Source organism: Neolamprologus brichardi, chromosome 20 (assembly GCF_056152115.1).
Source record: "Neolamprologus brichardi isolate AB-2024 chromosome 20, ASM5615211v1, whole genome shotgun sequence".
In the NCBI taxonomy this organism is placed as follows: Eukaryota; Metazoa; Chordata; class Actinopteri; order Cichliformes; family Cichlidae; genus Neolamprologus; species Neolamprologus brichardi.
This window is the reverse complement of record NC_142123.1, coordinates 3648474-3664001: the sequence shown is the minus strand read 5'-3', so window position 1 is coordinate 3664001 and position 15528 is coordinate 3648474. Positions and strand designations below refer to the sequence as shown.

At 40.9% G+C, this 15528-nt stretch overlaps 2 protein-coding genes across 2 annotated transcripts; one reads left to right on the top strand and one right to left on the bottom strand.

Annotated features, from left to right (window-relative positions):
- Nucleotides 1-315: 315 nt before the first annotated feature.
- Nucleotides 316-13190, bottom strand: elapor1 (endosome-lysosome associated apoptosis and autophagy regulator 1). The gene is made up of 22 exons (XM_006785585.3): nt 12959-13190; nt 11304-11424; nt 11005-11185; nt 10747-10894; nt 10586-10666; nt 10385-10490; nt 10144-10293; nt 9882-9970; nt 9543-9720; nt 9198-9326; nt 7558-7648; nt 7358-7463; nt 7131-7262; nt 5441-5704; nt 4398-4574; nt 4171-4321; nt 2791-2875; nt 2512-2613; nt 2230-2356; nt 1538-1716; nt 1249-1414; nt 316-1165 (listed from the first exon to the last, which is right to left on the bottom strand). The coding sequence occupies exons 1-22, from the start codon at nt 13043-13045 to the stop codon at nt 1034-1036; spliced, it is 2982 nt and encodes a 993-aa protein (XP_006785648.3). The 5' UTR covers nt 13046-13190; the 3' UTR covers nt 316-1033.
- cfap276 (cilia and flagella associated protein 276) lies at nt 13190-15510 on the top strand. The gene is made up of 5 exons (XM_087833440.1): nt 13190-13400; nt 14722-14835; nt 14919-15034; nt 15113-15207; nt 15368-15510. The coding sequence occupies exons 1-4, from the start codon at nt 13326-13328 to the stop codon at nt 15198-15200; spliced, it is 393 nt and encodes a 130-aa protein (XP_087689566.1). The 5' UTR covers nt 13190-13325; the 3' UTR covers nt 15201-15207; nt 15368-15510.
- Nucleotides 15511-15528: the final 18 nt, after the last annotated feature.

Genomic DNA, 15528 nt, shown 5'->3' with positions numbered 1-15528 from the left:
CTGGTGAGAGACCTTTAATGTAGAAAATGCATTTACTTTACAGTAAAGCATAATCACATGTTGTTAGACAGCAGAAAGTGTTAAACTTTGGCAAATATAACTCACTCAACAGATATAAATTTACGACTGAACAAGATGTAAACAAGTATAAAAGAGGAGAAAAGATATACACGGTAACGTGTACACAGGTTCTAAATAAATTTGGATCCTACACCGTCATGAAAACACCCTGGGCTTTAAAAATACACTATATCCCCCAAATGGACGCTAATATTGTATTTCAATAGAGAAACAACACTACATAAAAATATAGCAATGACCATTTTATTTATATAGAACATTTCATTACATGTAAACATAAAAGATAAAAACATAAAAACCTATGCAGGTCTACTATGCCTTAAGGTATTAAAAACAACAAAACAAACTTTGCAAAGAACTAAAATAACACACACACAGTTACCAGGTGTAAACTTAGAAGAAATAAAAAGATATTGAGTCTCTTGTTGAATGTTGACATAATTGTAAAATACATCAGTAGGCAGCTTGTTCCACAGAATAGGACCACAAGAAAAAGCTTGGATCTAATTTTGGGAAAAAATCTCCCCCTGATGGTCTGAGACAGCTAATCGGGTTGTAGACATTGAGCAAGTCAGATATGTACAAGGAGGACCAAATCACTGAGTGCTTCATAAACCAATAGAAGGATTTTAAAGGTGACTCTGTGTTGAACTGAGAGCCATTGAAATGGATTAATATGTTCAAATTTCCATCTATGTGTAAGGTGAAGTTGTTTTACTGATAATCCAACAAATAGAGCATTACAGCAGTCTAACAGTAGCTGTAATGAAACAAATTCTCGGTCTTTACATTTTTGGACCAATAAAAATATTTCGGCCTCTGTTTAGTTCTAAAAACTTTCAAGACATCCTCAAAATTATGTCTCTACATTCTCTTCAAACCCCTCAGTAATGCAAATATCTTATTAACTAACATTTTTCTGACAGAAAAAGCCGCTCTGAAGCTAAACCGTCTACATCTGAACACTTCCTCTGTGCCTCGGTAGAGTGATCTGCTCAATTTCATCATCAGAGTCTTCCTCTACTAGTCGCTGGCGTGAAGATGATGACTTTAGGGGAACCGAGTCGAATCCGTCGGATGTTCTCTGGAAACATATTGATGGCAACATGAAGCGAGGTAAGTCAGCTCAAGTAGCTCAATGTGAACGGGAATGAGGGGGTTACTGACCTCGCGTGAGAAAGACTTAATTTTGGTGAAAAAGGATTTCTTGGTGAGGTCCATGAGGTCGTCCTCTGCATCCTCTCCCTCCATTATTGCACAGCTGTCTGCGGTGGGCAGCTCGCACTCCCTACCCCCAGAAGTCATCATCAGCCTGGAGTATTTATACTGCAGCCTGCAGATGGGAGACAACAGGAACAGCACCTTGTTCTCTGTTTTGTCTTTGATGTATTTAAAGGTTTGGATGTGCCAGCTGTTCAATAAACACTACAGGAAGTATAGAGTGTGATAGTCTCACTTGCGTGTCTTTTTCCAAAAATAACAGATGAGACTGATGAGCAACACAGCAGCAACGGCTCCAGTGGAAACACCAAACTTGAGCCAGAAATCCAGAGTCACGCAAGCGCTGACTTTTTGTGCAGGCAGCGGCTGTCCTCCGTAACACTGCACAGGCTGCTGCCACACATAGGTGGTTCTCTGAAACACGCATACGAGCATTTAGTCCAACTTTCCTCCCTCGTCTGTCTTGAGAATTATGCGTTCTGGTGGAGAGATCTGATAAGCAGAGCGCTATCAGGCTCATATTGTTCAGTTAGCTACAGGCAGCAGGAGATTAGCATTCAGTGAAAACTAGACTTTTGATGAATGAGCTTGAGATATGGTAAGCAGTATGCTAACTGGACACACTGGAAGAGTGAGCTTATATTAAACTGAGTGCTATCAGTCTTCTCATGTTACCTGCTGGAAATTGTAATTCACATTATGCTGAACTGACATTTAATCTCCATAAAATATGCTTGTGCTTCACTTTAAATCACAAGGAAAAGTGCACTTTATCTCTTATCTTAATCATTGTAATCAAATGCGACAAAAAATATTTTTTTCTAATTATATCTTTCCACAAAACAACATGAAATGTGGAAAGATGTGATGATGGATCTGACACAGAGGAGGATTTTTGGCAGTATGTCCGCGGGTACGGAGCATTACCTGTATTCCCTGGATGCAAGCACTGACGATTTCTCTGTAGTGGTTTTTAGTGCAGAGTGGACACGCATGCTGGCTCTGCCACAGAAAGTGGAAAGTGCAACCATCGCATGTCCCCTCTGAACAATTACTGTGGAGGAAAAGAAAGTAAGACAGACGGTCAGAGGCTTTAAAAACGAACTCACGGGAGTCACTCTGTCTGCAGCTCTGAATGTGACAACACAAAGCTGTCGCTAGCCGACTCTAGACAGGTCAAAGGTCGAGCTCGGTTTTTGTTTACAGCACCTTGGCAGCATGATGCGATTTTTAGTGGTCACTGTGGGATCACATCTCATCCTGACTGTAGCCGACCGGCCTTGTTTACAAGACTGAGTTGCGTCACTGGACCTGGAAACATCAAAAGCACACGGCAAGTGAGAAATTTTAAACTGCTCTTGATTCTCTTTTCCCTTATAATTTCTAAAAGATAATCAAAGCTTCTTCTTTTTTTTTTTAAATGAATATTTACTACTGAACCATCTAAATGGATCAACAAAATGAATGAATAGCTGTGAGCTCACTTACTTGTAATAGAATATAACATCTGGCAGGCCCAATGCTGCAGGGAACATCGAAGAGATGTTACCAAGTGTCGTCTCAGTGGTTACACCTTTGGAATTGGAATACATGTGCCATTATGATATATTAGATAAACAAAGTAAAGTATATTTGATACCTTGTAGCAGGCTGCATAGAGCTAAAAGATGTGAGACGTTGAATCAAGAAAGGGACTTTTTAGTCATGTAAGTATGAAACTATATGCTGGAGGGTTAAGGAATCTGCACGTAGCTATAAGTGAATATTGAAATCTTCATTTAAAAAATGTATGAAATGTTTAAAAATGCACAATTATGGCCCTACACTCCAGCAGAGTAAACACTCCACTGTTCAAAAATAGTAGCTGAAACACTTCTAGTAGCATCCTTAGGGTTATTAATTTATTAATCAATTAATTAATTAAAAAAGACCTGTGCTAAAACTAGACTGAGCAAAATCAAGGATGGGTTTGACCCCACATGTGACCGGTGCAAACGAGAGCCTGCTTCCCTATTTCACATGTTCTGGGCATGTCCAAAACTGGGTAGCTTTTGGAAAAGCATATTTGAAACCATGTCCAACATATTTGGTGTTCCAATTGCACCCTGCCCGTTTATAGCTATTTTTGGGGTGACGCCTTGTAAAGCCAGTCTTTCCAAATCACACTCTGATCTTTGGGCCTTTTGCACTCTTTTGGCCCGTAGAATGATATTATTGAAATGGAAAGAGCCACTTCCACCTGTATATGGGCAATGGGTTAAGGATGTCATGTACTATACTCAGCTGGAAAAGATCCGCTACACTGTAAAAGGTTCGATTCGGAGGTTTTATGACACATGGCAACCTTTTCTTACTTACTTTGAAAGATTAAGTCCGGATACTATCGCTTAATGTGCGTGTGAGTGGGTTTTTTTTGTTTGTTTGTTTGTTTTTTTTGTTTTGTTTTGTTATTCCTTGCTGTTGTTCATTTATTTTATTATTTACTTTGTATCTGTAATTTTCTTTTCTTTTATCTCTTCTTTCCTCTCTGGCTGGGTTTTAGTTACACTGTTCTGGATGGGTGGGGGGGGGGCACGACTGTTTGTTAATATTGCCGTAATTGTTGTTGGAAGCAATTCTTTGTTCAATAAAAAGACCTTGATCAAAAAAAAAAAAAAAAGACCTGTGCTAATCCTGAAAGCAAATGTCCAAAAATTGCTTTTCTGGAGCTCCGATGACCTTGAACACTGAGGAGCAGGAGAAATGCAAATCCTCACAGCCAGCTTAATTATTATCTGAACACACCTTTCAATAAATGATTAACAAACTCCTGCAAGTGTCTCATCATATTTACAGCAAAAACCAAAAACCTATTCATTCAGTTCATACCAATGAGTGAGTCACCAATGAGGAAAGGCTGTGAGGACACAAGGCTCTGACTCCTGATGTCAGAGGGAACCACAGTGGACTGACAGACATAACCTTTGACCTCTCTCCCACTCTCTGTTACATTATCCACACAGGAAGCTGGCATTCGGCCCTGTGAGAGAAACACAGCAAGGTTAAAATGCACGTCAAACGCAGTTCTGCAAAAAACTAGACGGTTGCCTTCTCACCTCTGTCCCACACAGGCCCAGATTAAAGCGATGGAAGTACCGCAGGCCTTTGCTGGTGAAGCGGGGGCTGCTATGGACGCTGGTGACGTTGGCCAAAGGAGAGAAGTCGTAGTGCAGCAGCGCTCCTTTGCTTGTGCGCAAATCCAGTATGCAGTCACTGAGACAAGCTGTATAGGCCTGAAGGACGAGGTGAGCGTGTCAGCACACATCACACACTGAGAGAAAAACCTCACGTTCTGTCTGTGGGAACGCCAACTATTATAGCTGGCATGTATATGACAGAGACATTTGATTTCCTTTGCTACTTTAGAGCCAAGTGTTTCATATTTAATACTTCGTTTTTCTGTTTCTGACCCTTCTGTATCATCAGTGTGATTTTTTTCCCCTTGAAAAACCAAAATAAATTTGCACAAAACATTTTTTAAGGAATAATTTCCCAAAAAATGCCAGATCTAGCAAATATTATACACATTAAAATTCATATATGCAAATGAACATTTAATTTCATTAAAAAAAAGTAGAATTTTCAAGCAATTATTTCATGGTTCGGGCTTTAAAGAGTTAAGGAATCGCTGTCTTTTGAGGATTTGTTTTCTTCAGTGAAATTCTTTACATATTTACAAATTAACGATAAACTAATTTTCTTTAATGTAGTGAATAAAGAGCGTCTTGGATAGTTTACAGAAGCTCAACAGACATGAAATCACAGAATAAACAGAAAAATCACTTTCCACAATAAAAGACATCAATGTTTTGGGTCTTGTGGATTTCAGACAGTAAAGGGATTGATTTGTTTGAGCATGTGGGATTAATTTGTGTAGTTTTATTGTGAGATACACCAAAAGAAATGGAAAAAAGAAAAGAAAGCCTGTTTTATGGTTTCTTTCCTCATTCATGCCCCAAATTACATTACGTTTTTCTCTGTAATGGTTTTAAATCCCTCTGCAAACTGCAATTCCACAAAAAAATGGAATACTAAAAAATGTAAAATGTGCACCTGGACACATTAATGTGCTGCTTTCAGAAAGAGTTTTGTTCTACACCTTGTTTGTCGTTGTGTTTGGTCCACACCGAATACAAGCAGCTTCCCCAACTGGCTGATCAGTCCTAATGAAGGTGTTTGGCGGGCACTTCTGACACGCTCCTGTCCCGTTGACCATGTAGTGTCCCGGTGGGCAGAGAACACAGGCAGAGCCGGCCTTAACAGACGTCAGAGCACAGCGGCGACACTTCGTGGCCACGCCTCCGATGGCGTTGGTGATGACGATGGAGTAGATCTTTGCAACATCTGCGCTGTAGTTCCTCTCCTGAGGGAACAGAAATACAAATGTTCCCTGCTTAACAGGAATGCAGTTTATCATTTAGCTCTGTTTTATAGTCAGTATAAAACGGAGACATAAGGAACAGAGAGAACAAAGGTCATTTAGACTGAAGAACGCACAGCTCCAGACTGCCATCTAGAGACTCGGTACAAAGTTCTCAACAAATCAACCACAACCAACATGACACTGCAGCAGGTTGTCACAGCAAATTCCAGTTAGGATTAAAAACATGGACAGACAGTTGTAAACATGTTATTTGCAGTATTTATTGCTTTGTGTTCTTGCCCTCCTGTCAAATCTCTCTGCAGGTAAATTTAAACCTTGAATATTGCTGCACTTTTAAAAGCTGACACATTGTTTTTATGGCTGAAGGTTTGGTGTGCGTGCAAGGGGTGCGAGCGAGAGGTTGAGAGGAAGAAAGATGGGGAGTAGAGGAAGCAGTAGTAGTAGAGGAGGAGGAATAAATGAAGATAATTAAGTACGATCCAGCATTCCCCAAACAGAAGACCGTAAAATCTCCAACATCTTAATTATACATTAATATGATGCTCTTATTTTATTCATCTAAATGTGAATAATTGAACTGATAACCATGAAGTGCATTAGTGACTTTATTGTATTCTGATTTTATTTATTCATTTACTCCACATTAAAAGGAATAACTTAAAAAGTCCAGTTGACTGAGCGAGTGATGGATGACTGAAAATAATAATGACTGTCAAACATAAAGCCCGGGGACCAGAAATGGCCCCGCCAAAGAGTCTAATGCGGCCCACTGGATGGCGTTAGAATATTAAAAAAGAAAAAATAATTTTTTAGGTCAGTTTTACAGAAGTACAGTTTACTGACAAAGAAATCTCTCAGAGCCGAGCATAATACATGTAAACAGGTGAGTAAGAAATAAATCATAACAGTGAACTTCCTGTTTCTACCCTTTTTTATTTTATTTCGTTTTATTTTTAAAAACAGTGGGTCCAGATTTTTTCTTATATTAAAAAGCACATTTTCTGTAAATTAACAGTAAATTTCTGTTTTTAACTACAGTGCAAAGAGTACTTAAGTCATTTATTTTTTAAAGCATATGCCCAAAAAGCCATGCCGGCAGATTTCATTTTTTTGCGGTTTGAAATATTAATTATTTATATGAAATATATATTTTACGTAAGACATCGCTGATTAAATGTGTAACTTCTTTATACAGAATAAGAGGGGAAACAATTGTCAGTGTTTCACTGGTCCACCCAACTTAAGATGAAATTACCCACTGTGTGGATCTCAATATAAAATGAGTTTGACACCCCTGGTCTAAATAGGGACTCTGGAAAAAAAATTACTTTTGACGCTGAAATATGAATTTGCTAAGAAGGAAATAAATCAACCTGAGTAGGTGGCATGCGTGTCTGTATCTCACCGTGCCATCTGTTCGCTTAAACGTCCAGGTGAAGCTGACGGTGCTGTTGCTCTGGATCAAGTAGGAGTATGACTGCTTGTGGTTTCTGCCATTCCAATGCTCCACCACATCGTTGTTCCACTGATTATATCCCTACAGAAACAAAAGGACATTCATTCATGTATTCATGTGCACATTATACATCCTGAAGGAGTCATGCTACAAAAATGTTGGGACACCATCCTCACCGCCAGGAAGTAAAGTTTACAGTCAGCTGTACAAATGGTCTCAAAGACGAAGGTGATGCGCGACAGCTCACTCCTCTCAGCGTCTTTGACCATGGACTGAGGCAACCTGTGAAAACCAGCGGCGTTTTATTAGACGTCTATAACAACTCAAGCTCAAATTTGAAGAGAAACTTTTATGTTTAGTTCTTGTTTGACTTCACCTGTATCCAGGGACACTGAGCGTGAGCATTAAGTAGTCTGTGTCCTGATCCCCGGGGGTGGTGTAGATATACTCTCCAGCCACCTCCCATGCTGCCATTACAAAAGATAAAAGCTGTAAGATACATTTTATCCCAACAGCAACGTACACATGCAAACATATAAACTCACTGTGGATAATTTTTGAAACCAAAGCAAACTAGTTTAATTTTTAAATGAATTCCTCTAACCTACTTACAACTAAGGATCTATTACACAATTCACTTCAACCATTACATACGCAGTGTTGGGAAGGTTACTTTTAAAATGTATTCCATTACAGAATACATGCCCCAAAATGTATTCTGTAACGTATTCCGTTACGTTACTCAATGAGAGTAACGTATTCTGAATACTTTGGATTACTTAATATATTATCATGCTGTTCACAACTACGTGAATGTACTATTGCTGTGATTTATTACTGTTACTGAAGGTCCGCGGCTCTTAACCGTAGTAAAGGGACCTCTGGCTAATATGGTGGGTTCTGTGTCGGGCTCGTAGCCGAAAACTAGCTTTACTTTGTTGTCTGGGTCAACTTTGCTAGCAGAGACAGAGAGAGGCGTTGAAAGGCTGCTCCAACAGAACTTATTGTTTCGGAGGAAAACACGAACACGGTGTACAGTCGAGTCTTAATAGCTTACTTACAACTGGGCTCGTCAGGCTCTCTTCTTGGCTACAGTGGTTATTATTATAGTTACATGCTTCCAGCTCCCGTTTTTGCTCGATGACAGCTGGTACTTTTCCTTTTTCTCCCTCCCTCGCTCACAGACACATAACGTGTATGGCAGTCCATTCTCCCTCCAGCACGGACTACACTGCCCATGATGCTACATTCTTTAGAGCTATACCGGTAGCATTCTGCCTGTTAGCTTAGCGCAACAACAACAAAAAGGCCTCTCTCACCCAGGAAACACGCAGAGAGAGAGCGGCACCCTGTAACCATGGCAACCGTAACGCTGCTGCCTGGAACAACAGAACGTAGCTGTCAAACAAAACCCAAACAGTCCTGACCCGCCACAGTATGAAACAGGGAAGTACCGCCGTGTAATCCATTTATTTCAACAAAGTAACTGTATTCTAAATACCACCTTTTTAAACGGTAACTGTAACGGAATACAGTTACTCATATTTTGTATTTTAAATACGTAACGGCGGTACATGTATTCCGTTACTCCCCAACACTGTACATACGCTTCTGAAGCTGATGTGCAGGCTTCATTCTTGGCCTTGGAAAGTTTGCAAACTAGCAAATTATTATCTGTGCCTCAGGCTGTTTAATCACTTTGCTATCTTTCTACTTTGAGAAGTTCCTCACCACAAGTTAATGATTATGTCTATTCACCCATAGTAAGAGATCATCAGTACATCATGAAAAGGTCAGCCATCTCTCACAGGGTTAAATCACAGAAACAGACAACTATTCACACATCTTTAGACTACAGGAGGAAACCAGAATACTGAACTAAGCCAATGCAGACGGGAGGACAACATGCGCACTCTACACAGAAAGGCCTCAGACTGGATTCAAACCCCATTCTTGCCGTGTTAACCGATGCACCACCATGCCACCTACACCTCATTCTAATATTAAGGTTCTCACCAGTACGCCGGTTAGAGTCGCTGAACACTTGATTGTAGACGGCACTCTTCATGTTGGCTGGCATCGTGTTCCACCATTTGTACTCAAAGCCCACCACCGGTTCTGTGCCAGCAGGGCACTCGGTGCAAACTGAGCAATCAGTGGAAAATCACATCAGGATATTAGGTCATTAGTGTCAACAATATTAGACATACCACCTTAAATCTTATGACATTTCCTCTCATGCTGGCTAAAAATGTAACTAACTATTAACATGATTGCCTTGTTTTTTTTAATATCACATGATCAAGGCCAAAATAAAACTATAAGGCCGACATCAGTAAAACACAGTAAAAAGGCTCTAACCTGTGCCATTAGAGAAGGATCCGCTGGGACAGGGCTCACAGGTGGAGGAGTTGGAGACAAAGAAACCCGGGTTGCATGGCGGACAGGTTTGCTTCTCCCCTGACGCGGGAAGCTTCAGTGCTCCTTCGACAGTCTCACTGCAGATCTTAGGCTCGATCCATTTGTACATGAGCTGAGTCTGAGACACACACCGATACACAAAAAGAAGAGGCAGCAGTGGCAGCGTTACAGCTCAGTCAGATCATTTATATTAAATGAAGCCTAACATTTACACCAGTGGGATTTTTAAAGAAAAACCTCTACTGAGCCAGCGGGAGCTCTACTTCCACGTATCATTACCTTTCCCTCAGAGTCACAGGGGGTGTGGGTGTAGAAGTAGTCACTGCTTGCACATGCAGGTCTCGGTTTGCAGCTCGCTGAACCGACGACTGGAAATGTTTTTGGATGAGGAAAAACGCACAGCACACATTTAAGTCCAGAGAAAAGATTAACTTGACCACTAAGCAGTAACTGCTGCATTTGCATGTGTGTGGAACGTAGCAGTTGTAAGTCTGTAAGAACGCTTTACTCCATGTGGACAGAGATAAGCAAACGGGCATACCTGCGTATTTATCTTGCTCGCATTCATGGCAAGTAGTGGCACCCTTATTGGAGTAGGTATCAGCGGGGCAGGGGGTACAACGTGCAGACCCTGGGTTTGCACTGTGGGTGCCCGGTTTACAGTGGAAACACTCTGATGTGTAGGCCACCCCTGGAGAAAACCAAAAAAAGTTAATCATTAACAGAAACAACGTGTTGGTGGGAAAAGGGAAAAGTTTAGGCCTGCTGCACACTTATCTTACCTGATATCTGAATGTTTCTCAGCAGCACAGGTTTGACAGCACTGCCCTGCAGGGAGTATGCTATAGTTCGCCAGTACAACACGTTGTTGCCCTTATTTAGTTCGACCTGTACAGAGACAGAGTGGGGCATTCATTTATTCAAAAATTCCCCAGGGCTGGCCTTGAGTGCACTGAAGTGCTAAAACTGCTTCCTGGACAAACCGTGTATTTGCTCCAGCTGCTCTCTGAGATCCGCATCCACCGGCTGTTAGAGTCTGTCGACTGACACTGGTCATTCTGAACCTGCAGGAAGACGAGAACGTTTCACCAAATACTCACACTGAAAGGTGTCAGCTGAAGCAGCAGTCATTTACAATCCTTACAAAGAACTCAAAGTAGATGCTGGTGTCAGGATAGAAATATTCAAAGGACAGACTTCCAGGCTGTTTCAGGTTCACGGCGTAGGACAGCGTCGCAGTGCATTCATCTGTGTTTGAGGCTATGTAGTCACCCTTTGGTGTCCAGGTTGAGCTGCAAAAACATCACCAAGCAGCAACAGTTTAAAAAGGGTTTGAAAATTGATACAGAGAGCCTCAATCAATCAGATAAATCTTGGGGGGCTTGGTACTGTGAATACTAACTTGGAGCAATCCGTTTGGTCATTCCCCTCATTCGTTATCACGCCGTGAGTGACAAAACCAGTCGGCAGGCTGTCCCACTCATCAAAGGCCACGCTGGTGCCCAGAGAGTAGGTGCCCGCAGCACATTTCTGACACTGCTGCGACTGCATATCAAGATACTCCCCCTCATTACAAGAGAACGCTTAAAGGAGACAAAGCACATGCTGAGAATGGAGATGTGCACCTGACAGTGGGCGTATCTGTTGTGCAGGTTGAAGACTTGGAGAAAATGTCTGAAATAAAAGTAGGTTACTGCTTACTGCACTGAGTCCCTTTGACTGGATCTGGGAGGCCCGTGCATGTGTCGGCTTTGTTGGGAACTGCAACTCTCCATCTCGACCCGAGGACGTCACACTCTGTGTACTCAAAGTGATAATCTGACTGCAGGGAAGAAACACAGGTGTGAGTTTCACACAGTTGGACATAAAAGCACACAATGGATAACTTGCACAGCCAGAAGTGGGAATAATAACTGTAAATTTAAAAAAATGCAAAAGCAAATACGGATTATTTTGCAGTTTATCTGCCCATTTAGATTCCTCACATGTTCAGCATGTAAATCCCTCACACACAGGAACACTAAACTCATTGTTGCACCCTTGTTTTAAAAAAAAACAAGAATTCCAGGTTGCCTTATACTTCAGGAATCTTTTCCCCAAACCAGGACAGCCTCTTTTACAAATAAAAGCGGAGGCTAATATTTGCCCAGGAGCCCGTCTCAACTGTTATTTTAATCACGCTCGTCAAGGATACTGCTGCTTCTCTGCAGCCTTATGGGTTTACTCAGCTGAGGGGAGAGATGCTGATTCGACCGGTCCCTTTGTAAACATTTGATTTAAGTGTTCTTGAAGAACTTTGAAGACAACAAAAGCTCTCAGTCGAATGACAAACACAGTCCCACCCATAATGAGGTAAATTGGGAGGAGACAAAACATTTAAGTTAACCTCACTGAAACAAGGCATGAACACACAGCAGGCACAGAGCGTAAACTGGAGATTTGGTCACTGGTCAATAAAAGGATGTGATATTCCAAGGAAGGTCATCTGCCACGCCAATCTACACCCACACAGCTTCATGGGATTAATAGTTAACAGAAACACAGCAGCAGCTGCACTCCTCCATCCTTGTGTTTTTGAATTAGAGCTGCAACATTAGCTGTGCTGGGGTATCAAGTGAATGCAGGTCCTGGGTGGGAGGATTTGATGTAAAAATGCATCGAACTGGAGATGTGCTGTTGCTTAATTGCCCTCTTTAAACAAACACAGGGAAACCAGGGCAACGGGACATTATGACCGCTGTGCCACATGGTGAAATAAACTGGGCTGAAAACAAGAGTCACAGAGGGGAAAGGAGCAGCTAGCAGGACTGCTCTCTGAAACGGAAATAAAAGCTTAGAGGTCCATATGGTGCAAAGTGTGCTGATCAAAAGGAGTGGTTTGAGTATTATCTCAAGCTACTCCTGTTATGCAAACTGACCACAGATATGGAGGCTGTAAGAGAGCGAGCAGGCTGTGTAGTATGTGGGACCTCTAGTAAAACAAGTGTAGGAGTACTTTAAACACTTGAGGGGGAAACATATGTTCAATCTCACAAACTGCTCAAACAAACTGCTGTTTGTGCTCATTTTAGTGTTTGCTTTTAGTTTAAAGAGTGATTCAGCATTTCACTTGAACATGTGTTACATCAAACATATGTTTTCTACACCAACCTTTCAACCTTTCATATATTTGAAAGTCTGAAGCACACAGTACACGTACAGCAGCACATGTGCAGCATCTGTCTGCACCCCCAGAACTAGAGTGAATTATAAATACAGCTGGTTTGTCGCAGCACACGCATGAAATAAATCCCTTGGTGATTTAGAAATGATTGAAATCACAAAAATGAATAAATAAATAATATGAATCGCCTCACCTCTTTGCACATGGGCAGATCCGCGGAGGTTTGCAGAAAAAGCAGCCACAGCAGGCAGTGGCTCAGGTGTGTCAGGCCGGGCTGCATGGTCACCTGCTGCCGGTGCTGAAGTGATGGAGACGAAGGAGAAGAGGTCTGACCTGCGCCCTCAGGTGCTGGAGGCGCGGCTTCCCTCTCACACTCTGGGATGTGATTGGCTTGGAGTTACCTTTTAACGCTCACCGTTTTCCTGTGAAAGGTTTAACCGGAAGTTTGCTGTTGCTGAGAAACCGGGTTGTAAACGTCTTGCTTTAGCTAGAGTCGTTTAAAGGCCGCAAAAAGAAAAAATCAAACAAAGGAATATGGACCAGTGTTTGTAGATCTAAATATGTCAAATCGGGATCCTTTCCCCTCTCCGAGGGTAGAAAACGACCTCACTCTCTGCGGCTACAGGCCGCAGCAGGTGCGTCGGCTTTAATAACTATAACTTTATCTCCTAAAGAAACCTCCGGGAGGCGTTATTGATGCTTTGTGTTCAACAAGTTATACCAAAATATACTTTTTACACTAGTAGCACTTTATTATTAAGAGTGTACTATGTTTTGCTTTGTTTTTTGTTTTGTTTTTTATGAAATTAGGGTGTAATTTACTTGTAAAAGGGCAAAAGAAGTAACAAGTTATACTGTAAGTATTTTTAAGAAGTGAGTAAGTACCGAGTATTTTAGCCGAGAAACTAACGATATTTCCAAATTTTTGCGTGATAAATATGGTGTAAAAAAAGAAAGAAAGAAAGTAATTACATATTTTATAATTTTACTTTACACTGGGGGAATTACACCCTTAGTTGCAGGCTGTATTACAAGGTGTTACTTTTTAATAAGAATACCATCTGGGCCTTATAAATGTAAGTATAAATATATACATAAATATTCTAACACATTATATTTTTGTTCTTTACTTCCAGTGTTTTGACACCTGTAAGTTTCATATTTTCATAGTCTAAAGGACTCTGTTCCACAAAGCTTTTTGGTCTGTTTTGAAAAACTGGGATGCCACAACTAGTGTTTTCTTTTGGACCTAATTGTTTTCATGGGAAGGTCACATTTACTCCTCAAATTTGGATCTCTGTTTACATCTCACACATAGATTTTTTAGTAACTAACTAACTAACATAAAATATTTAATTTCAACATCAGAATTGTAGTATCTATTTATCTATTTTTTAAAAGTGAAATGAACAGAAGTACAGAGCCAGAGGAGCAAATAAATATCTTGATTAGATTATTTGGCTCCTTTGTTACTTTTATTGTCATTTTAAAATATTAATGACATGTTTTGTTTTAACTTACCGGGGAACACGGTGGCACAGGGGGACTCACACAGTCCTAGTATTCCCCTGCTGAAATTATGTATAACCACTGCTTAACACTGTGATAAATAATTAAGGACTGAAAAGTAGATTTGGACACGGGTACCTAATCCTCATAATGTCACTTGATATGTAGGTAACTGATAAATGAAGTAAATTAAATCTAGGTATGCAGTATTTAAAAATACACTGTAAAACATTTCAAAGCATGTTACCTAGTGCACTTAGTTATTGTTATCTAATGAAGTTATTAAAAAATTGAACTTAAACAAATAAGAATTATAAAAACTATTTGTAAGATTCATTCTGCATGGATGTCGTTCTATGCTTAAAAATGTAAATAAGTTTGAAATTTGGAATCTATGCGTATCGTTTCTTTGGAAATTTAGAATTAGTCTTATTTCTTATCCTGCAGAAAAAAACATACAATAAACCAACTCACATCGCCCAGACTGAGGAACCCTGGAGTCGCCTCCACGACACAGCCACTGTGTCCAGCACCCAGCGGAGTATTTTGAACTGTACACAGGTATGTTGTCAGCATTCACTTGTGAAAGCACAGAAAGGCTGAAGTATCTCTACTTTGAATGACTGATCTGTACTCGACCACAGACTCCAGACGACAGCCTCGACCTTCAGCTAAACGCGGTCTACGATCACCACAAGAACTGCTTCTGGAGCAAGAACCAGATTTTGTACCAGAAGGAGACCGTCTCTGAAGACCACAGGCGGGTGTTTGTGATGTTTTGGCAGTGGTGCATCAGGTAGTTCAACTGTGTTAACATTATTTGTATGTTCTTTTACAGGAAAGAGGCAAACTTAGAGACGGAGGAAGCAGAAAATGGAATCACGCTGTGGGTCAACAAACAGAGGCGCTCTATTCGCATCAGCTGACACACAGGTAAAGCTATGAACTGCAAATGTATCATCAGCTCAGAGAAACCTAATACTTCTAAAACTGCAACTCCAACCCTAATCCACTGACCCTGGGAGGAGTGTGTCTTTGTCTGGAGTCAGGTGTGTCCAAATACAAACACAATGCACTTATCTTTGCTTCACAGGCGTCTTCAGACAGGGGCTGCTCTACAAAGCACAAGAACTTCAGCTCAGCATGAAGCTTCAAGAGCTAACATCTCTAACAACTGCTGACCTCGGCCCTGAAAATAAACGAGTTCTTTCAATGCTTCTTTATTCTGTTTGTGTTTTTCATTAAAGTGAGCAT

Bases quoted from the DNA above. Each gene is read 5' to 3' on its own strand.
- elapor1 (XM_006785585.3), bottom strand. From the start codon at position 13,045: ATGCAGCCCGGCCTGACACACCTGAGCCACTGCCTGCTGTGGCTGCTT. The intron at 11,186-11,303 runs GTAAGCAGTAAC...GTCTCCTTTAAG, and splicing joins AGTCAAAGGGACTCAGTGCA to CGTTCTCTTGTAATGAGGGG. The intron at 1,166-1,248 runs GTCAGTAACCCC...ATATGTTTCCAG, and splicing joins TTAAGTCTTTCTCACGCGAG to AGAACATCCGACGGATTCGA.
- cfap276 (XM_087833440.1), top strand. From the start codon at position 13,326: ATGTCAAATCGGGATCCTTTCCCCTCTCCGAGGGTAGAAAACGACCTC. The intron at 13,401-14,721 runs GTGCGTCGGCTT...CTTATCCTGCAG, and splicing joins GCGGCTACAGGCCGCAGCAG to AAAAAAACATACAATAAACC. The intron at 14,836-14,918 runs GTATGTTGTCAG...ACTCGACCACAG, and splicing joins GTATTTTGAACTGTACACAG to ACTCCAGACGACAGCCTCGA.